Raw genomic sequence first — 22,641 nt, 5'->3', positions numbered from 1 at the left:
TCTTACAGATATTCGTCGTGAGGCTTTGCTAGCTATTCAGGACATCATACCGTTCCTTGGGATTGAGAGTACCAGCAAAATTATAAATATAATCTCTCCTCTTCTTGTTGACGCTGAGTGTGAAGTTAGATTATGCATTTGTGATCTACTTGAATCTATTGCAGAAAAAGACTCTTCTCTGGTTGATGTGGTTAGTATCATGTCTCTCTGTGAGCTGAGTCATTTTCCTTCTCTTATTTTTGATTTTGCAATTTTAACTAACAATTGGTTCCCAACCTACAGGCGAAGCGCATCCGCGATATGAATGCCATCTCAGCCATGGAAGTTGACGACCTGGACTATGAAAAGATAGTTAATGCTTATGTGGAGATTAATGCAGATTTTTTTAATAAATCCTCAGTGCAGCACACAAAGATCATACTGTCACAGAGTATATACAACGTATCATCAGAATCCATTATGTTAAGGGGTAGCGCACAGAAGCTCTTGTCTTCTTTCATTGATTTTTCAGCGTCAATACTTTGCGAAGAGGCTTCACCACACTCTGAACTTGGTAAAGAGGTCAAAATAGCTGATGTAAGCTGGACAGGAGATAGAATACTGTGCACTTTAAGAAGTTTCATTTTGAAACACATGGGAGATGCAATAAACAGAGGAGGCATCATAATAAAGGTACAGTACCCTCCCGAATCAAGCAGAAAGAAATGCCCGGAATAAAGAAAATGTGGATTTCGTTTAAGCTGTTGCTTATGGTTAGCTTATTGTTATGTCATAGCTTTCTTCTTTGGTCTGACGATTCTCTGAAACAAATTAATCTTTCACAGGAGTGGTTTCTTTTGATACGGGAAATGGTGACCAAACTTCCAGATGCCGGAAATCTTTCTGCATTCAGACCTTTATGCTCTGAAGACGAGAATGTAGACTTTTTTAAATCTATTGTACACATTCAGGTAAGTCATTTTATCATAGGATTCCTTGAATCCACAATTTGTATCCGAGCTGTGATAATCACACAGTAACCAAAACCACTTCTGGTTTTATCTAATCTTATTTTTCCCTTTAACTCAATTCAATAGGTTTGTTATGAAGCAGCATATAGAAACCTTATGGTGATTGATTTCCTTTGAATTTCTTGTAGGCACATCGTAGAGCAAGGGCAATTTCACGTTTTACAAATGTGGTCAAAGATAGCAGTCTGCCTGAGGTCATCCCTTGAATTTCTTACATTTTTAAATGCAACTGCTGTACTGCGAAAGACTTATGACCAAATGTTGGTGTTGCAGGGAGTAGTGAGAAAACTTTTGGTCTCGGTCTTTTTCAATATGTTGCTTGATGGACAAGATGGAAAAGATAATAATGTCCGAAATGCATGCACAGAAGCCCTTGCATCTGTATCTGCACATATGAGTTGGAAGTCATACTATGCTCTATTGAATCGGTGCTTTCGTGAGATGAACAAGCATCCAAAAAAGGGAAAACTCCTGCTGCGACTTATCTGCTTGATTTTGGATAAATTTCATTTTGCAAAAGATAGTTACCCGCAGGAGGCGGAGGAAATTAGGACTTGCCTACAGAAAATTGTGTTCCCGAAGATCCAGAAGCTGATGAATTCTGATTCTGATAACTTTAATGTTAACAGCAGTGTGGCTGCACTCAAGGTTCTAAAACTACTACCTGAAGATGTAATGGACTCAAACCTGTCCTCCATAGTTCATAAAATTGCCAGTTTTTTGAAGAATCGGTTGGAGAGCATACGTGATGAAGCCAGATTGGCTCTGTCTGCTTGTTTGAAAGAACTTGGGCTGGAGTACTTGCAAATTGTAGTCAACGTTTTACGTGCTATCTTAAAACGAGGATCTGAGGTGCATGTGCTGGGGTACACTCTCAATTTTATCTTATCAAAGTCCCTGTCCAAATCTACGTGTGGGAAGCTAGATCATTGTTTGGTTGATCTCCTTGCTGTGGTAGAAACCGATATCCTTGGAGAGGTTGCTGAACAGAAAGACGTGGAAAAATTCGCATCCAAAATGAAAGAAACAAGAAAACGAAAGTCATTTGAGACTCTGAAACTGATTGCTGAAAATGTAACGTTCAGAAGCCATGGATTGACGTTACTCTCTCCTGTCACTGCTCAGTTGCAGCGGCATCTAACTCCGAAGATCAAATTTAATCTGGAGAAGATGTTAAAACAAATTGCAGCTGGTATCGAAAGCAATCCATCTGTTGACCAAGGAGATCTTTTTGTTTTTATATATGCCCGTGTTGATGATGGCATTAACAATAGGAATGTTCTTGGAGATCAAGTGTCTTCTACACCATCCAAAAAGAAAAGGATTTCAAGAGATCTGAAGAAGACCGCTGGGTTGATTTCTGGTGCTAAGTCATGCCCACATCTTATAACTGTGTTTGCTCTTGACTTATTGCATAACCGAATGAAAAAGTTGAAATGCGACAACGCCGATAAAGAGCTGTTGTCCATGTTAGATCCATTTGTCAGACTACTTACTGGATGCTTGAGTTCTAAGTATGAGGATATCGTATCTTTATCTCTTAGATGTTTTACTTCACTAATAAGGTTTCCACTGCCCTCCCTCATGTCTGAAGCAGATGAAGTAAAAACAGTATTGTTAACCATTGCTCAGTCTGCAGTGAGTTCCAGCAGTCCACTTGTGCAGTCATGCCTTAAGCTGTTAACAACGCTTCTCGACAATAAAAATATAACTTTATCATCTGAGCAGTTGACAATGTTGGTTCAGTTCCCCATGTTTGTTGATCTGGATTCTGACCCATCCTTTGTTGCTCTTTCACTCCTCAAGGCCATCGTGAAACGGAAGCTTGTGGTTCCAGAGATATATGACATTGCTACTCAGGTTTCAGAATTGATGGTAAAAAGTCAGTTGGAATCAATCCGCAAGAAATGTAAACAGATACTGTTGCAATTTATGGTCCACTATACTCTTTCTGATAAACGTTTAGAGCAACACGTGAACTTTCTGCTGGAAAATCTGAGGTACGTATGCGCATAGTGTAAATTCAGTTTGGCTCTTATTTTTCTTATACTCATTGAATTTTTTCTTCAGGTATGAATATTCAACTGGAAGAGAAGCAGTTCTTGACATGCTTCAAGCGCTAATCTTGAAATTCTCAGAACCTAATCTCGGCAAGCAGTCGGTTCTTGATCGGCAGTCGAAAACATTGTTCCTTCAACTTGTTCTTTGTTTGGCCAATGATATTGATAAAGATGTGCGGTCTCGGGTTGGTGCTGTGATAGAGCTTCTGATAGGTCGCATGAGTACGGATCAAGTTGATTCCAGTCTCTTGTACTGTTTGTGTTGGTATAAGCAGCAGAACTTACAGGCTTGTGCAGCACAGGTAAATGCTGAGGATTTATGTTCTTATTTAACTCGCTTTGTGACAATAGTTAGATGTCAGACAGTAGGAAATAGGAACTTATATATTTTTAATGCAAGAAACAGAAATAACAAGTGGTGTTACCTGAAGGCTTTTTCGTTCATATTTTATGTATGCCCCTTTTGTAGAATGTTCCTTGCTTCTTGCGGAATTTAAATTCATTTATTTTCTGGTTGCTGTACAGGTATTGGGATTTTTTATTGACACCATGAAGAAAACATTCCGGAAGCATATCTACAATATACTGCAGGATGCTAAAACGATTTTGGAGTCTGCTGTTAATGCTTCTAGCGTACAGTTGAAGGATACTATTGAAGAAGGCAGTCTTCCTTATTGGAAGGAAGCATACTACTCACTGGTTATGTTAGAGAAGATGCTCGAACAGTTTCCTGATTTAAGTTTCGGAAAAGATTTAGAGGTATGCACTCAGTCGTATGATGCTAAATGTGATTTATTGTTGCAGTAGACTTCTAAAAAGTACTTGCCTCGTCAATCACTCTTTCATGAAGCTCTGATATATATATATATATATATGTTAGCTTTTGCTAGTTATTAATGTTTGCCTGTTGTCAAGAATATAGGACCAGTGATCTTAGTTTGTTGTCAATCTTGAAATAGAGGTCTCCAGCTCAGAAAATTACTGCTTTAGCTTTATTATCAATCACTATCTTGGCCTTCTGAGCCTGTCATTTGTTTTCTTTATTTGTTGTTGATTATTTCCCTTTTTTCGGTCGAAAGACTTTACATATTGGGCCTCAATATTTTCTGATGTATTTTACAGGATATTTGGAAAATGGTGTTTAAGTTCTTGTTGCACCCACACGCATGGTTGCGAGATATATCCTGCCGGCTCCTTAATCGTTATTTTGTGGCATTGGCTGGGAAGAAAAGAGCAGAATCTCAGACATTAGTTGCTAATTCTCTTTTAGAGAAGCCAAGTAGCCTGTTCATGGTGGCTGTTTCTCTTTGCTTCCAGTTAAAGGAGCAATCCACCAGGGACAACGTTGATGTTGATTTACTCACAGCCAATATTGTTCTTGCGGTCTATAGTCTTCATTCTCTTATTGGAAAATCTGATCAAGCAATTCACAGTGGGTTCTGGTCCAGTCTTGACGAGGATGAGCAAGTTGTGTTCCTCAAAGCATTTGAAGTGCTGGATTCAGGGAAAGGAAGGTCTACTTTTTTGGCTCTTACCTCAGGCAAACGTACTGAGAATGGTGAAGATAATGCGAATGATGTAAGAAATGTATTGATCGGAAGTTTGCTCAAAAGAATGGGGAAGCTTGCTCTTGATATGGAGTCTATTCAGGTTTGCGCCATTCCCTTTTCTGATTAAACCTTATCTATTAAAGGCTTTAGTAACTAATTTTTTTGTTTTTTTGTTTCCATATTTGCTTGTGATATATAGATGAGAGTTGTGTTCAACGTCTATAAAGCTTTTGCCTCGCAAATGAATCAAGAAGAATGTCGCTTATATGCCTACAAAATTCTGCTTCCGTTGTACAAAGTCTGCGAAGGATTTACCGGAAAAATCATCACAGGTAATATAAGTTTTTTTTGTTGTGTGTATTCTTCCCTCTGGCAGACTTGGTATCTGTGTCATAAATGTAACAAAATATTATGGTTTTATCAGATGAGTTTAAACAGCTAGCAGAAGATGTACGAGACAGTATAAGGGACAAGAGTTTAGGCAACAAAATGTTTGTGGAAGTCTACAGTGAAATAAGAAACAGTTTGAGAACGAAACGAGAGAAGAGAAAGCGAGAAGAGAAGCTAATGGCAGTGGTAAATCCAGAGCGAAACGCCAAGAGGAAACTAAGGTTAGCTTCAAAGAATAAAGCAAACAAGAAAAGGAGAATGACGAGCATGAAATTATCTAGATGGGCTTGCTCTTGAAAACCCTTAAATGAAAATTTTGTTACATCTCTTATAGAAAATCAGAGATAAATCATCACTTTGTGAGTCTACTGTACCATGTTTTCAATTAGAATAGTCCTTGTGAAAATTCTCAATTTTGATCCATTTTATCTACAAGACTAGCGTTGAAAGGAGACTTGTGGGCTGGGCTTTTCACTCTTCATCATAGATTCAATGATGAGATTTAAAATCGAAATTAGGGAAACAAACCATTCATGTTCAGCCACGAATCTTTGGTGTACGATGTGATGTGATCTCATCTTAATTATTTGTTCCATTAAGACATTTATTTTTATGGGTGCGTGTGTGAATGAGTCAGTTCATCATCATCATCATGCTAATGTTGCAGTCTCTTACCACCACTTAAAGAAAATAAAAAAGACAACTTTCAACCTGTTTCCTTCATTTAGTTTCAATCTCTCTCTCTGAGTACAACTCAGAATTCAGATTAAAAAAAAGAGGAATGAAGCAATCGTCATGGGGTTGTACAATCTTCATACAGTTATCTCTCTGTCTCATCGTCTATGTGTCTCTGCATTTGGGTGACCCATTCTTCTCTAGTAACGACGTTGACAATGCCACACCTCTAGATCTTTATTTCATCTCCGTCGCTGGTGGAGGTTTCAGGCCTCTTCACCGCCAAACTCACCTTCTCCGATTGGTTCGTTTCTCATCTTCTTCCTTTTTTTTTTGGTTGGAACATAAAATTTGTTTTCGTCTCTGCAATTTATCTAGTTTTTATCGAGTCCATTGGTATCTGGTCAAAAAGTTTGGTTCTTTCTAAAATTTCTAGCCTCCTCAGATCCAAAAGTTTGAGTTTTTAAGGTCGAGACATCATATTGTACTTATTTTGTTACTGTTTCATCAATGAAGATGGAGAAAGCTGCAGAAACTTACAAGGCAAAATTTGTGGTGAGCTCAAGTGAACATGGAGAAGATGACCCACTCCTGCAACATGTCAGTTCTTAAGCTTAATTTTACTAGCAATTGTGACAGAAAAGTTTTGTTACTCTCTTGTTGAGTAGTTAGTATGAGTAATGAGTGTATTGATCTTTTCGCAGGCTACTCGAGTGTCTTCTTCATTGAAACTTCCATGGTAACTTGATCCCTGTGGAATACAAATCCTGTTAGTTAATTTTAAATTCTGTTGATGTAACAAGAAGAGAAGACTAATTAATTAGATGTGTTTTAGGTACACTAGAAAGAAAGGATCTGGATATTCCAGAGAGCGCATCGCAATGCCTTTTAATGGATCCTTGGATGTTGTTTTCGTAGACATTGGCTCACTACAGCAGGTAGAATCCGTTTGTTTCTGTGAATTTGGTAGAAATTTTGTTAAGCTTATTTTGATTCTTTGTTTCCTTTGTCTGATACTCTTTTGTTTGATTGAAACTGAAGGAAGTACTCGGTGGAACATTGAATGGCTCGACGATCAGTCAATTGAAAGGGCTAACAAGGATTCTCAAAGCAGCAGATGGAGACTGGTAAGTTGGTTATTTCAGCTCATAGACTCTTGATTTCTCAAGAGCTTGTAGAAAACACTGCAACAAGTGCTCTGTCACTTTTTTTTGTGACCCATTTTGCTCTTCCAAAATTAGTCCAATGGATTAAACAATCAATAGTCGTTCTTGATACAGGCGTATTGTTGTTGGATCAGACTCGGTACTCACTCTAAGGAAGGAGGCCAAGGAATTTGCAAGGACATTTCATCAAATCATGACCAAATATGGAGTGGTAAGACATTGAAATATCCCATCGTATTGTCGAGAAATCAAAGTTTATGATTAATCTGAGAGGAGAAAACTTTTGATGATACAAGAACTTATATATAAGCGAAAAAGGCTGCACCAGCGAGAGCTTGACTTGCATTACGGTTCCTAATCAATCAGAGAACCGAGGTCTAACTTCTGATAGTAATAAGAGGTAAGAAGATCTTTATTATGACATTAAAATCATAAACCACGAAAGCTCAATCTTTAATATCTGAGAGAAATGCATAATCTTATGTCAGAGAAATTGAAGATGGGTTTCTTCTTCACAGAGTTAGCTTCTCAGAGTTTGTAAGTACTTTCTTCCACTCTTGTGTTGTTAAGAAATGTTTTCAAGACCAAAATAAACATAACAAAAGTGTTCTTTGTTTTATCATAAACAGGTTACTTACACTATCAACTCATCAGGACAAGTCATTGACACAAGATTAGTTAAGCAGCAAGGCAAAGACACCATGTAAAGGTTTCTTTACCTTTTTGTTTTGTGTACTCCAATTGTTGTACAATCAATTTAGTATTCTTCCGTGAATGACCGTTATACCCTTTTACCTGTCCGAGTATAGCTGAAACATCGGAGGGTGATATTGGAAATTGGGCACTATATATTTCCCCAGAAAGGAGTGAATTTTTTTTAGGGTTTTGCTCTCATTAGTTTAAGTATGAGGCTCTGCTCCCGGAGGATTTTTTCTTCCGGTGGAAGCGGATCCGATGATTTCAAGTATTTGTTGACGAACCACTTGTTAAAGTGGTGATGAATCGTCCAATCAAATCTCCTCCACCACCACCATCTCTACTTCTTCTGATCTTTTTCGCTCACTGATTCTGCTTTGCCTCGATCTCTCATCTCTATCTTATTATTATTATTATTATTGGGGAGACGATGATGATTCTTAAGAAGTCAATAGACCAGACATTGTGGTAACACTCTCTCTTTCATGGCGGGGCTATAAAGGAAAAAAAAAGACTTCTTTTTTTTCTTTCTCAGCAGCCATGGCGGAAGAGTGTATCCTCTCTAATCTGTCTGAGAAAAGGCGAATCTGAGTCCTCTACTGTTACATGCACAATGTTTTAAAAATCAAAATCCTTTTTTATCAGCTACTGTTGTTGAAGCTTAGATGCATCGTTTTGTTGAATCAAAGTTTGGAGTTTTGAATTTGGGATCCATGTGATGATTTTGTCTTTTAGAGATCTTAAATCAAGTGTTCGCAGTAGTGTTTCCTCTGTATCTATTATAAAAATCACATGGATGTGATCAATGGGCATGTGATTATCGTCAGATGAGTTATCTCAGTTGTGTTTGCCAATTAGAAGATATCAGATTCTAAACCCAAACAAGATACAATTAAAAATGGTTATAAGAAAAAGAAAGAGAGAATGCTATCTAGTTAATCTACAATGAGAAAGCTTTCATAGCATTGTAGGTTGCTACAAAGCACACACGTTAATTGTTGTGGGATACAGATTATAGACTGAAAGAAACAATAAATGAAAGAACTTAACTTGGAATAAGTTTGTGGTGTGGTTGGTGGCCAATGCAACTATAACTTTGTGACAGCTTAACTCACTGATGTGATTGGAAATCTGTTTTGATCAAGAATCTTGCTCTGTGTGCAAAGTATTCATTCATTTCTGTTTTAAGTTAATTTGGCTTGTTTTATTACCAATTGTGTAAATCTGTTGACAATTATTGGTTGTGGCTAAAGAATTATTGGTTGACAGCTTAACACACTCTTGTTTCAGACTAATCTACAGAAAAAGAAAACTGTCAATTAATTTCTTATCCCGGAAATTTAGTGGTCCAATGGTCTTCCTGTGTGTACACTATGAAATGTGGATGTATTGTTCTTCCCGTATTTGTATTCTCACTTGAAGCGTCCTACGATTCTTCTCTTGATACTGTTGTTCCTGACAATCACTTGCAAAAATTCAGTTTTTTAGAAACCAATGTATATTGGAGTTGGACTTTATTAAGAAACCAATATATCATATTTGTGTAATTATGTATATGCGAAGATGGGAAATTCGATATGTACGGGTCTAGTTGCTAGTTGTTACTTCGTTTTGTGTTAGCATCATTCTTGAAAAGTTATGTTAATACAAGAAACAAAACAAAAGGTTTTCCTTATATATCTCATTTTTTTTTCCCTCCACAAGCTCCAAAAGAGTGACGCAGACATAAGACCAAAGACACTTCTTCTTATTTATTGTCTCCGAGTGTTTGAGTTGTTCTTCTACTTAGAGTGGCAGAGAGAGACATGGATAAAATGTCAGCTTGTTTATGTCTTGTATTCTTCTTCTTCTGCTTAACTATTGTTGCAGAAGCAAAGTATCCTCCTGGAGGTTCCTACCATCTTTCATCTTTGAGACAAAACATGAAGATCTCCAAGTCAAAGGCAGAGTTACCCTCTCACTTTCAGACTCGTTATTTCCCTCAGAATCTAGACCACTTTAGTTTCCAACCAGAGAGCTACATAATCTTCCATCAGAAGTACCTCATCAGCAGCCATTTCTGGCGCAAAGGTGGCCCCATCTTTGTCTACACAGGCAATGAAGGTGACATTGAATGGTTTGCTTCCAACACTGGCTTCATGTTGGACATTGCTCCCAAGTTCCAGGCTCTTCTTGTCTTTATCGAAGTAAAAGTTTTCGCAAAATCTCATACTGCATCTCGTATCTGAAGAATCTAACTTAAAAACACTAATGCTTCTCTGTTTGTCTGGTCTTTTATATATCCTTGCAGCATAGATTCTATGGAGAGTCTTATCCGCCGAGGCCAGCCAAGAAAATGGGATACCTGAACTCACAGCAAGCGTTAGCTGATTACGCAATCTTGATAAGAAGCTTGAAGCAGAATCTATCGTCAGAAGCATCTCCTGTCATAGTCCTTGGTGGTTCTTATGGTTGAAGTAAGCTTACAAAATTCCAGTCAATTGGTCACTTCTTATTATTACACTCCTATATACTCTCATCGGCTGTACTCCATTTCCTGAGACAGTGCTTGCAGCGTGGTTCAGGCTAAAGTATCCGCACACTGCAATTGGCGCATTAGCATCCTCTGCTCCAGTTCTGCAGTTTGATAAGATTGTTCCGTCTTCAAGCTTCTACGATACCGTTTCTCAGGATTTCAAGGTCTGTATATGTCTAAACACGGTTAGTACAAAAAGTCTATTCAATGTTGAGCTTCTCATGCCTTTTATTGTGAGTAGGATGCGAGTGTTAACTGTTTTGAAGTCATCAAGAGAAGCTGGGGAGAGCTGGATGCTTTTTCCACCATGAAAGATGGCTTACAAAAACTCAGCAAAATGTTCAGAACTTGCAAGTAATAATCTGCTTTAACCTCATTGTTGACAGTGCTAATCCTCGAGCACTCTTATCTTGTGATGATATGTTGTCTAATATTTAACAATCACAGGGATCTTCACTTTGTCGATTCAGCCTCAGGGTGGCTAGAGTCAGCTTTTGTTAATACAGCAATGGTTAATTATCCAACTCCAGCAAATTTCATGGCTCCACTGCCTGCTTATCCAGTGGAAGAGGTAAGACATGGTTTAGAGTGTTAAAAAGTAATTTTTCTTTTCTTGTACCGATTTATTCACAATGAGTCATCTTATTACATCAGATGTGCAAGATCATCGACGGGTTTCCTCTAGAAGCCAGCAATCTTGATCGTGCATTTGCAGCTGCAAACTTATACTATAACTATTCAAGTTCAGAGAATTGCTTCGATATTGAAAACGAAACTGATCCTCATGGACTCGATGGTTGGTATTGGCAGGTATCCATGAGTCTATCTGTTCCCTTTTTGTTAATGAATTGAACAGTTCACAAGAATTTACCAAATTTGGTATTCAACTTACTAATGGATCAATGCTACTATTGGATGAAAAAAAAAAGGCTTGCACAGAGATGGTCATGCCAATAAGCTGTTCGAACCAGAGCATGTTTCAACCATACGAAAGTAATGACAAAGGAGACCAAGAAGAATGTCTAAGGGCATATGGTGTCAAGCCTAGACCACACTGGATTACCACCGAATTTGGCGGACAGGTTTGTTTAAATTTTGAAGATAACAGACCTAAAAGCTCAGCTTTTGATCAGAGTATGTTCGTTACAGAGAATAGAGATGGTATTGAAGAGATTTGGTAGCAACATTATATTCTCCAACGGAATGCAGGATCCATGGAGCAAAGAAGGGTAAAGTCACTCATTCCTAATTCCATATTACATGTCAATACAAAATCTCTATAGGACTTGAGATGTTAATCGAATTTTCAGGGTTCTGAAGAACATATCGAGTAGCATCATTGCGCTTGTGACCAAGAAAGGTTAAATGTTTGTGAAAATTTAAGGGTGAACACACACATTCCTATAATAATTATAAACAAGGAAACTGATAATTGTGTGAATAAAGCAGGAGCTCACCATGCGGATCTGAGGGCTGCTACAAAAGACGACCCTGAGTGGCTGAAAGAACAGAGGAGGCAAGAAGTTGCGGAGATGGAGAAATGGATCAGTGAGTATTACAGTGATCTGAGACAAGAAGAGCAAGGCAAGTAAAAAGGACCAAACAAACCATTAGAAACATTTGTCTGTTTCCTCATGTGTCTCTGTGATGAGATTTGTCCAATAGTAAATAAAAACAATCGATTGTTTTCACATTGCTTATAAGATATAAGATAAAGCACAGTGCCATTCACAGGTTTTAAATTAATATGATCATGAGGTAAGGCGTCTGCTTAGACCGCGAATTTTTCACATTGCTTATAAGATATAAGATAAAGCACAGTGCCATTTTAGGAAAATAAAGAAATTAGAAGGTGTCAAATTGTAATTTATTTAAAAGAACTGAGTGTTACTTATTTACAGTGATTACGTGCGAAAACGCACCACCGACAACTGAACCGGACTCAGTTAAAACGTCGACGTTTGCTTGTAGTTTCTCCGCGTTTGGCACATCAACACTTAAAAAAAGCTGTGTTTGTTTATTTTCAATTCTTCACTTTTTTTAATTTTCGCTGACAGTTAGTATCTTACACACACTAATCGCCATTGTTGCTGCAACACTTCCGACTCTGATTCGGTTCGATTCGATTCAAAATTTGTGGGTTCTTCTTCTTCCAAAAACGATGGCTCGTCGATCTGGAGATTGCATGAGATGTCTGGTGGTATTCGCGGTTGTATCAGCTTTAGTAGTGTGTGGACCTGCTCTTTATTGGAAATTCAACAAGGGTTTCGTTGGATCCACCCCTCGTACCAACTCTCTTTGTCCTCCTTGCGTTTGTGATTGTCCACCTCCTTTGTCTCTCCTTCAGATTGCTCCTGGTATGTCTTTCTGATTTGGGATCTAAGATGTTCCTCGTCTTATGATGGATTCGTGTTTACGACTTCTTTGTCTTGTTAAATTTAGTTCCTTTTTTAGTAATGATCACAATTTTGATATGCCCTTTTCCTCGAAATTTCGATTTGGTGAAATTTATTTGGATCTTGCTCTGTAGCATCTGATTTTGTCTGGTTTCAATATTGGATCTTTCAATCAAGCTGTTTCATTTAGGTTTAATCTCTTTTTGTTGTCTAAGCAGTAAGAAAAAAAATCTCGACTTGTATATTGTTTTAACAAGTTGCTTTTTTTTTGGTTTTTGTCTGCAGGGCTTGCAAATCTCTCTATCACAGGTTAGATCTCGATTCTGAGCTTCAATTTGTTTAGCTGCTATGCCTGTCTTGTTTCCTTCATGTTACAATATAGTTATTGAGGAGCTTTCAAATTTCTGTCTAGGGAAGTAATATTGCAGATCGGTTCCCTCGTAATTTCTTTCTTGTTTCCAATTTCATCAATTTTTTCTGGTGTTTTTCTAAGTCTTGGATCTTACAAGTCATTTGATGAATCAATAGCTGTTTTCAATCCCGATAGAAGCTTGATGGCAGAACAGGCTTGTCATTTTCTCACTGTTACTCTGGTTGTTATCTGTGATCAGACAACTTTACCATGTCCTTCCTGCGCAACATGATGCATTTTGTTCCTTCTTTGGTGTTTGATACTGGAAAATGAATTTTGATTTGTGGTGTAAACAGATTGTGGAAGCGGTGATCCAGAGCTCAAACAGGAGATGGAGAAACAGTTTGTAGACCTTCTGACCGAGGAGCTGAAGCTGCAAGAAGCAGTTGCAGATGAGCATAGCCGTCATATGAATGTTACCCTCGCTGAAGCTAAAAGGGTTGCATCTCAGTACCAAAAGGAGGCTGAGAAGTGCAATGCCGCTACTGAGATTTGTGAATCAGCTAGAGAGAGAGCTGAAGCTTTGTTGATCAAGGAGAGGAAGATCACTTCTTTGTGGGAGAAGAGAGCTCGGCAATCAGGTTGGGAAGGTGAGTAAACTGATTGCACTTCTCAGTCTACCTTGAAGATTTTCTCTCTGAGATAATTGGATTTTCACAACTCAACTCAAGTAAAGGAAATTGTTTAATTGTCAAAGGCAAAGTCCTGTCTTCCACGTTTCTCCTTATATGTAGTTTTTTGTTTTGATTTGCCCTTTGGGAAATGTAGCTAAAGAAAGGCTTGGCCCTGTATTAACTTTCTTCATATATAAATTGTCCATTTCTCTACCATGAAGTTTCACTTGCTTCGATTTTTAGATAAGAAGCCGTTATGTATGGTTCATGTTCATTGGCAACCCCAAACCATCACATGCTCAATAACCAAGAGCCAAAGCAAAGAGTGAGCTAGGTACCACAGCTAACAAACCCGAGCTTAGAGTTATGTTGTGTTTGTTGAATGTTATATCTCGTTGAGATAAAAAAAGTCTGTGAATTAATTCGACTGCATTGAAGCTAGATGTGAATGTGATGCATGACTATGATATTGATATATCATGGCTTAAGCTAAGCACAAGAGGACCAAGAGATTTCACTTGGACTATGTTTTCTTCTTTGCTTAATAACCTAACAAAGACTTTTTCAGACGTCAAGAAACATGAGTGTTCGTGAACAGAGAGAGAAGAGCTGAGAAGAGACAAAAAGTGGAGAAGTCAAACGCACTTAGGTTAACATAATTATGATCGTCCAGGTATCACGCGGTTTCGGGTTTTCAATATTCCTTCATTCACAAAAACAGCTGTATTTATTTTTCTATTCTTTTTATCGTCAGCCATTAAAGTACTCTGTTTGTATTATTCTAATACTCAAAAGGGACAGAATCCATAAAAGCCTTTAGATCTACCATGAAAAGAAACAGGTCTCGGTTCAGTGACTCCTGCAAACCGTCCACTCCATGTGGATTGTACAAAAAGTTCGATAAAGAAAAGAAGATATTAGATTTTGGTTCTAGATTCAACTAATCTCTGTTTCTATTTCTTCTGTGTTCTTCTCTGAAGCTTCCATAGTGTAGGACTTATGTTTTTTTTTTCTCCAACTTAGGGAAGTGCATTAAATTCTCATCTCTCTAGGCACTGATATTGATAAGTTACTTACTTTAAATGGATAATTCTATGAACAAGAGAGGACATGGACACAATCAAGAGTATGCAGAGACCTTGCCAGAATCAAAGAGACAGAAGCTTCCTGCTTTGGCAAGGTAACTCATATTTAACATGTGTTATTGTATCGTAACTTCGATTTTTTGGCTGTGATTGTAAACTCTTTTGGGATTGGAGCCTTGTTTTGATATGTTCATTAATACACTGTCCAAAATATAGTACTGTGAAAATATCTTGTTTTTCAAAATTTCGATGGTCTTGCTTAGCCTTGCAAGGTCATCAAATTTTCTTAGACGTCGTTGTATGAAATCAAAAAACTGTTTTACAGTGTCATCATGGAAGCTGTCAAGGTAGATAGTCTGCAGAGGCTATGCTCGACTTTGGAACCATTATTTCGAAGAATTGTGAGTATGATATCCTATTTCGAAGTTTAATTTCCAAATAGACCAAATCTTGAGAAGCCTGTGGGGAGGTGTAAACCTGGTAGTGGTGTTGATCAATGAATAGGTCAGTGAAGAGGTGGAACATGCCTTGTCGAGGTTGGAGAGCTCGAAATCTACTTCAAGGTATTTTCTCTAGTTATATACTATATCCTTTGCTGGAATGGTTCCATGATCTTTACATTTATTTGAGTGTTCAGATCTCCAGAACCGAAGAAGATTCAAGGCCTCGATGGACAAAACCTGCAACTTCGGTTCAGAACAAGAATGCCTCATCACTTATTCACAGGTGGGAAAGTCGAGGGAGAGCAAAGCTCAGCCATTCACGTGGTTCTTATAGATGCAAACACTGGAAATATAATCCAAACGGGAGAAGAATCAATGGCAAAGCTGAATATTGTCGTGTTAGATGGAGACTTCAATGATGAAGATGACAAAGATTGGACGAGAGAACATTTTGGAAGCTTTGAAGTGAAAGAACGCGAAGGAAAACGTCCCATCCTGAATGGTGACAGACATGTGATACTTAAAGAAGGTGTTGGAACTCTTGGAAAACTTACTTTCACTGACAATTCGAGCTGGATTAGGAGCAGAAAGTTTAGACTTGGTGTAAAGGATGCTTCGGGGTTTCACATTCGTGAAGCTAAAACAGAGCCATTTGCTGTTAAAGATCACAGAGGAGAAAGTGAGTATCTTACTGAATTGATACGCAGAGGGATAGAGTTTCTTGGATTCTCTACCTGAATCTTGGATTATCTTTTGGCAATGTTTTTTTTTTGCAGTATACAAGAAACATTATCCACCGGCTTTACATGATGAAGTCTGGAGATTGGATAAAATAGCAAAAGATGGAGCACTACACAAGAAGCTACTGAAATCTAACATCGTGACTGTTGAAGACTTCCTGCGGATACTCATGAAGGATCCACAGAAACTAAGAAGCGTATGTCCATCTTTAATATTGAGAACATCTACACAAGAAGATGATTTTTTTCTTGCTAATGGTCTTTCTTGGTGTGTGTTTTAACAGTTACTTGGGAGTGGAATGTCAAATAAAATGTGGGATAACACGGTGGGGCACGCAAAGACCTGTGTCTTAGATGGGAAACTTTACGTCTATTACACAGAGCAAACACATGCGACAGGCGTTGTCTTTAATCATATATATGAATTCCGAGGCCTAATTGCCAATGGCCACTTCTTATCTCTGGACTCTCTTAACCATGACCAAAAGGTTAAGCATTCCGCTGTAAAGCTAGCTTATTTTTTTCTTCTTCTTCTCTCTAGAATCTGCAGTCTCTAAAGATCATACTCAAATAGTGATAAAAACTTTTGAACTATTTTTGCAATTCAACAGATTTCTGCAGACATTTTGGTGAAGACGGCTTACGAGAACTGGCATAAAGCGGTTGAGTATGACGATAAGCTATTGAATTGCTTACCAGCTGTTGCTAAGAAGGAAATGAAAAGCTTGCCGGGGCCAAAAATGGCTCAGAACCATCAAACGCAGCAAAAGACTCTGCAGACTGCGAATGGCTACTCAGCAGTTCCTCAGCATCTGATAGAGTATCCTTTTGTGCAAGAACCTAGTAATCAGTTACGAGACTACACATCGATGGAGAGTTCTTCTGTTTCAGGCTCATACAGTGGAGGCCTTGAAGATATTTTCACGGAGGAAATTCGAGGGAGGAGTTCTGAGATGCTTGAGACCGATGATATGCAGAGTTTGCTGAAGACATTTGGGATATCAGGCGGGTTTGGTCATAACGATGAGTCCTGTTACGGTTTCAGTGATCAGTATAAAGCTCAGATAGATAAGGGTAATGGGAGAGAAGGAGGTAGAGGCTCAGGGAAAGCTGTAGTTGGATGGCTTAAGCTTAAAGCTGCTCTGAGATGGGGTATTTTTATACGCAAGAAAGCTGCAGAGAGGAGGCCTCAAATTGTGGAGATCGATTAAGAAAGTAGTATTAAATTTCGGAGAGCTTTTAATTACTTTTGTACAAACTTGAAGCAATTACTCTTGTCTCAGTTCAATCCCGGTCTACAGTAGGGACTTTGCATTGTATTTGTTTGCCTTGTTTTTTTATGATTACTGTATGTTGATTCAATGAATTGATCTTTCTTTGAGCTTTATATTCGAGAGTTAGCTATTGTTAATGTGCTTAATTAGAAGCCGAGTTGGGAAATTAAAAACTCTACCACTAGCTCTCAGTCGCAGAAAACCTCATTCAAGGGATCTTAATCCTGCAGTCAGTTTGTTGAGGAGTATGTATATAAGTCGAAAGATTTCCTTGTATTAACTCTTTCAAGACTAACAAGTTTGGGCCATGGAAGCCATAAGAGAGATTGCGTGCTCAGCGGCAGCGAAGGTGTTAGGCCTCGGCGCGTTGACGACCAGACATCCAAACTCCGTGGCTGCACTCAGATCCACGTTTTCGATCCCATAACCAACGCGTCCGAGAACCTTCAACCGTCCGCGAGATGATTCAAACACCTCACGACCAACCTTGGTTTCACTATGCACGATCAAAGCGTCACAGAGCGAGACTTTAGTATTCAGCTCCTCGGGGGTCATGTTATACGAGCAGTCGACATTGGCGAAATCCTCCAAGAGCTTTACACTAGCCTCACCGATCTTCTCAGCAACGAGGATCGTAGTAGGCTTGGATCCAACGAAACACCGCTGAATAAGAGTATTGCGTCGTCCGCGGGAAGGGAAAGCGACGGATGGGAGTGAGAGAGGCGATGTGGAGGAGAGAGTCACGTTCTTGGTGGCGACGGAGATCGAGAAACATGCGGCGACGGCTGACGACATTGCTACCGGTTTTAGACAAGTGACAGTGTGACAAACCTAGAAATGTATGAGTGACGACATTGCTACCGGTTTTAGAGAAGTGACTGTGTGAGTGAAAAACCTAGAAATTGATTAACTTTGTTGTTAGACCCAATCGCCACCAACGTATTTATACAGAAAAAGGAAACTTGGAGGAAAAGTTAAAATGAATCAAAGTCCCGTATAACACATTAACAAGGGCAGGGATTGAATAGTCTAATTTTACTAATGGGCCTGTCTAATCTAAAAGGCCCATCTTTTGGTGAGGAAGTAGGGCTTCAAACAACCCACCAGACCAGGGTCTTCTTCTTCCTTCCTCAACTCAAGACTGAAGTTTATATGATTTGGTTCCAAGTGTGCATTTGATTTCTCTGCCTCTTTCGGATTTCTTCAGTCTCTCTATTATAAATTTAAATACCTATTCAATTATTCTCAAAACCAAGGCACATTGCTATATACTGTACATTGGAAGAAATAAATATTCTTAACTTATGATTCATAGAATCATATAGTCTTGCATTATAAAAAATCGACCGTTGACCATCTTAAAAACGATTTTACAGGTGCAACTTACCTACTTCAATATAACTAAAGTAGAAAATATGCATGAAAGATATATAAAAAGAGAAATGTAGTACTTTTCTGTGATTTTGGATCGGAACCTCTTGTATCTTCATCATCAGAAAGACTATTATAGAATGTAAGACAGAGAGTAGAATACCATTGGACTACTAATGATTTTTTTTAGAGACTAGTGGTAGTGGAAATAATACGTACGTAAGGAGAAAAATCTAAGAGAAGAAGAAAAATAATTGTGCCAAAGTGAAGCAAACCGTTGAAACATGAAAGCGTGGAGGAATTTAGTAGCCACCGTAATGTGGAAACATGTTTTAACTTTCAACCAAAAAGACATTGACGTCAGAAGTCGAGATTGTGATGTCAGGGTGGTCACTTCCTTCCTTACATCATTTTGTGTCTCTCCCCTATATATGCACTTCTCTAGCTATTTTCCACACCAAAAAGCACTTCACCTCTCAAAGACTTCACGTACCAACATTAAGAAGAAGAGGAAGGAGAAAATATACTTATACGCAAGAAAGCTACAGAGAGGAGGCGAGGCCTCAAATTGTGGAGATCGATTAAGAAAGTAGTATTAAAATCCGGAGAGCTTCAATTACTTTTGTATAAACTTAAAGCAATTACTCTTGTTTCAGTTTTATCCCGGTCTACAGTAGGGACTTTGCATGCATTGTATTTGTTTGGCTTTTTTTTATAATGATTACTGTATGTTGATTTTGTTTTCACATTAAACGCCTTGATTACTGTATAGCTAGCTTGACTTATAGCCATGGAAAGGAAAGTAAGTTACTAATCAGCCTTCTTCACAGTGNATGATTCATAGAATCATATAGTCTTGCATTATAAAAAATCGACCGTTGACCATCTTAAAAACGATTTTACAGGTGCAACTTACCTACTTCAATATAACTAAAGTAGAAAATATGCATGAAAGATATATAAAAAGAGAAATGTAGTACTTTTCTGTGATTTTGGATCGGAACCTCTTGTATCTTCATCATCAGAAAGACTATTATAGAATGTAAGACAGAGAGTAGAATACCATTGGACTACTAATGATTTTTTTTAGAGACTAGTGGTAGTGGAAATAATACGTACGTAAGGAGAAAAATCTAAGAGAAGAAGAAAAATAATTGTGCCAAAGTGAAGCAAACCGTTGAAACATGAAAGCGTGGAGGAATTTAGTAGCCACCGTAATGTGGAAACATGTTTTAACTTTCAACCAAAAAGACATTGACGTCAGAAGTCGAGATTGTGATGTCAGGGTGGTCACTTCCTTCCTTACATCATTTTGTGTCTCTCCCCTATATATGCACTTCTCTAGCTATTTTCCACACCAAAAAGCACTTCACCTCTCAAAGACTTCACGTACCAACATTAAGAAGAAGAGGAAGGAGAAAATATACTTATACGCAAGAAAGCTACAGAGAGGAGGCGAGGCCTCAAATTGTGGAGATCGATTAAGAAAGTAGTATTAAAATCCGGAGAGCTTCAATTACTTTTGTATAAACTTAAAGCAATTACTCTTGTTTCAGTTTTATCCCGGTCTACAGTAGGGACTTTGCATGCATTGTATTTGTTTGGCTTTTTTTTATAATGATTACTGTATGTTGATTTTGTTTTCACATTAAACGCCTTGATTACTGTATAGCTAGCTTGACTTATAGCCATGGAAAGGAAAGTAAGTTACTAATCAGCCTTCTTCACAGTGTTAGCGATGATTTTATAGTCAAAGCTTTAGAAAACAGAACAAAGTAATGTTTGTTGCAGATAAAACAAGAACACGATAATTTTTGGGCAATTGATATTGCCTCTTTTTTTTGGCTTTTCTTTGATATATAAAGGAATGAAACAACGTTGGAGACTCTGCTCCTACAACTACCTACGGAAATTGGGAAAGTGGAAGAAGTGGATCCATACACAACAGGAGACACTTTCTTCTTATTGACTCAGCAACAATAATCAAAGACGACACAACTAATTAAAAGACAGCGATTTATATTGTGCATTATCTCCGGTTCCGAACTCCGATCCGGTTTGATATTCTTCTCTCCGGTTCTGGTTCTGCAACTCCATCACACAGACGACACGGCATCAGCTTGGGCCATGGAAGGCATAAGAGCGGTTGCGTGCTCAGCAGCAGCGATGGTGTTAGGCCTCGGCGCGTTGACGAACAGACATCCAAAGTCCGTGGCTGCACTCAGATCCACGTTGCATGTACCAGTGCGTCCGAGAGTCCTCAACCGTCCGCGAGACGATTCAAAGACATCACGGCCAACCTTGGTTTCACTATGCACGATCGAAGCGTTACAGAGAGAGACCTTAGTATTCAGCTCCTCGGGGGTCATGTTTAGCCTAGTCATGTTATACGAGCGGTCGACATTCGCGAAATCCTCCAAGAGCTTTACACTAGCCTCACAGATCTTCTCAGCAACGAGGATCGTATTAGGCTTGGATCCAACGAAACACCGCTGAATAAGAGTATTGCCTCGTCCGCGGGAAGGGAAAGCGACGGATGGGAAATGTGAGTGGCGATGTAGTGGAGGAGAGAGTCACGTTGTTGGTGGCGACGGAGATCGAGAAACATGCGGCCACGGCTGACGGCATTGCTACCGGGTTTTAGACAAGTGACAGTGTGAGTGACAAACCTAGAGAATGATTTAACTTTGTTGTATTCCTCCTTAGACCCAATCGCCACCAATGTATTTTTATACATAAAAAGGAAACTTGGAGGAAAAGTTAAAAGTGAATCAAAAGGATTTGTCTGTTAGCAAGTCCAACGGGGGGGATCCAAGTTGAGATAATGTCAAAAAAATAAATCGATAATGTAATTTTTTCAATGGACAAGGATCTAATTTTGGATTTTTTTTTAAACTTTTAGAACCACATACGTGGCATAATTAGATTGGTGAGTGTGTTTGTATTAGAAATTTTTCAATGGACACGGATCCAGTTTTCAACAATTGGTGCTTCGGTGTAACTCGCGATGATGCTTTGTTGGAGTTTGATTGCATGTATCCTTTCCGTTTGAGGTTAAAGCTGATCTTTGTTGTTAATTATTAATCAGATGTTCTTCACAGCTTCTATGCTTCACGTTCATATCTATGCTAAGTTTTGTTTGAGTGTGTGTAAGTATTATGATTTTTACTTATATACATTTTTTTTTTTTTAAATAAATTTTTAGACCCTCCTAATTTGGATCTACCATTGGACTGTCAAAACTAATAAAAATTCAACCCCTAATTTGGATCTACCATATTTGGGCCATGGTCAAGGGCAGGGATTGAATAGTCAAACTTCACTAATGGGCCTGTCTAATATAAATGGCCCATATTTGGGTGAGATATTGGGGTTGAATCGTTAAACTTCACTAATGGGCCGTCTAATCTAAAAGGCCCATCTTAGGGTGAGGAAGTAGGGAAACAAACAACAACAACCCAAGAGACCAGCGTCTTCTTCTTCTTCCTTCCTTGATACCTCGTTAACACAAGACTGAAACTGAATTTGATATGATTTGGTTCCGAGTGTGCATTTGATTTCTCTGCCTCTTTCGACTTCTTCACTATCTCTATTATAAAGCCTCAATCTTGGTTCTGTCTCTCTCTCTCTCTCTACGCGGTTCATATCCTAGCTTGGCCTAACAAAGCCCTCTATTTTCGAATTTTTGATAACCGGTAGGTTCGGAGTAGAAGCAAAATGTTCTTAATTCGTCTCTCCCGCCATAATCGATCCTCTTTTACACTTCTCACCCGCCGCCTTCACCGCGGTTCAGACCAAACAGAGTCACCCTCACGGCTCCGAGACCATTACAATTTTCAACCACCGCCGCCGTTGTCTACATCCTCTGAAAATCATGACTTTATCCAAAAGAAGAAGAAGCCGAAGCCGCAGTACCGCCCGCCTTCGTCACTGGAAGGTGTGAAGAAGATGCACTCTGATCTTCCCTTTGATTTCCGGTTCAGTTACACGGAGAGTAGTTCAAATGTTAGGCCAATTGGTTTGAGAGAACCAAAGTATTCTCCTTTCGGTCCTCAACGCTTGGACCGGGAATGGACCGGTGTCTGTGCTCCTGCCGTTGATCCTAAGTTAGAGTCTGTGGACGGAGTGGAGGATCCGAACTTGGAAGAGAAAAGAAGGAAACTTAGGGAGAAGATCCAAGGGGCTTCACTTACTGAAGCTGAAAGGAAATTTCTTGTGGAGCTTTGTCAGAGGAACAAAACTAA

General features: G+C 38.7%; 7 protein-coding genes and 1 pseudogene across 7 annotated transcripts in view; 6 read left to right on the top strand and 2 right to left on the bottom strand.

Annotated features, from left to right (window-relative positions):
• LOC104730197 (small subunit processome component 20 homolog) overlaps nt 1-5,462 on the top strand; it is a 16,556-nt gene extending 11,094 nt beyond the window's left edge. Inside the window, exons 23-32 of the mRNA XM_019233915.1 lie at nt 9-190; nt 283-672; nt 825-950; nt 1,139-1,204; nt 1,284-3,010; nt 3,081-3,372; nt 3,596-3,829; nt 4,193-4,720; nt 4,820-4,952; nt 5,045-5,462. Of these exons, the coding sequence (XP_019089460.1) occupies nt 9-190; nt 283-672; nt 825-950; nt 1,139-1,204; nt 1,284-3,010; nt 3,081-3,372; nt 3,596-3,829; nt 4,193-4,720; nt 4,820-4,952; nt 5,045-5,307 (3,941 nt within the window). The 3' untranslated portion in view covers nt 5,308-5,462. The remainder of the gene's footprint in view (nt 1-8; nt 191-282; nt 673-824; nt 951-1,138; nt 1,205-1,283; nt 3,011-3,080; nt 3,373-3,595; nt 3,830-4,192; nt 4,721-4,819; nt 4,953-5,044) is intronic.
• LOC104730196 lies at nt 5,638-7,731 on the top strand. Its single transcript, XM_010449329.2, has 9 exons — nt 5,638-5,989; nt 6,202-6,285; nt 6,390-6,424; nt 6,521-6,623; nt 6,727-6,812; nt 6,966-7,062; nt 7,148-7,251; nt 7,340-7,388; nt 7,481-7,731. The coding sequence occupies exons 1-9, from the start codon at nt 5,792-5,794 to the stop codon at nt 7,556-7,558; spliced, it is 834 nt and encodes a 277-aa protein (XP_010447631.1). The 5' UTR covers nt 5,638-5,791; the 3' UTR covers nt 7,559-7,731.
• LOC109127901 lies at nt 7,746-8,034 on the bottom strand. Its single transcript, XM_019233479.1, is given in 3 exon segments — nt 7,746-7,776; nt 7,778-7,887; nt 8,005-8,034. Coding segments are annotated over 3 exon segments (171 nt in total).
• On the top strand, nt 9,159-11,845 carry LOC104730195 (annotated as a pseudogene).
• On the top strand, nt 12,022-13,700 carry LOC104730194. Its single transcript, XM_010449328.2, has 3 exons — nt 12,022-12,419; nt 12,744-12,767; nt 13,167-13,700. The coding sequence occupies exons 1-3, from the start codon at nt 12,224-12,226 to the stop codon at nt 13,466-13,468; spliced, it is 522 nt and encodes a 173-aa protein (XP_010447630.1). The 5' UTR covers nt 12,022-12,223; the 3' UTR covers nt 13,469-13,700.
• LOC104730192 (calmodulin-binding protein 60 F) lies at nt 14,094-17,139 on the top strand. Its single transcript, XM_010449326.2, has 7 exons — nt 14,094-14,664; nt 14,895-14,970; nt 15,074-15,132; nt 15,207-15,691; nt 15,789-15,949; nt 16,037-16,240; nt 16,364-17,139. Exons 1-7 carry the CDS (start codon nt 14,567-14,569, stop codon nt 16,961-16,963), a joined length of 1,683 nt encoding a protein of 560 aa, XP_010447628.1. The 5' UTR covers nt 14,094-14,566; the 3' UTR covers nt 16,964-17,139.
• On the bottom strand, nt 20,494-21,025 carry LOC104733197 (D-3-phosphoglycerate dehydrogenase 1, chloroplastic-like). The gene is made up of 2 exons (XM_010452801.1): nt 20,975-21,025; nt 20,494-20,868 (listed from the first exon to the last, which is right to left on the bottom strand). The coding sequence occupies exons 1-2, from the start codon at nt 21,023-21,025 to the stop codon at nt 20,494-20,496; spliced, it is 426 nt and encodes a 141-aa protein (XP_010451103.1).
• Nucleotides 21,875-22,636, top strand: LOC104733196 (CRS2-associated factor 1, mitochondrial-like; the record flags this gene model as incomplete). Its single annotated transcript, XM_010452800.2, has 1 exon — nt 21,875-22,636. A coding segment is annotated over exon 1 (522 nt), but the record flags the coding sequence as incomplete, so codon positions are not given.

Source organism: Camelina sativa, chromosome 12, assembly GCF_000633955.1.
Source record: "Camelina sativa cultivar DH55 chromosome 12, Cs, whole genome shotgun sequence".
Taxonomy (NCBI): Eukaryota; Viridiplantae; Streptophyta; class Magnoliopsida; order Brassicales; family Brassicaceae; genus Camelina; species Camelina sativa.
This window is presented reverse-complemented; position numbering and strand designations above follow the sequence as displayed.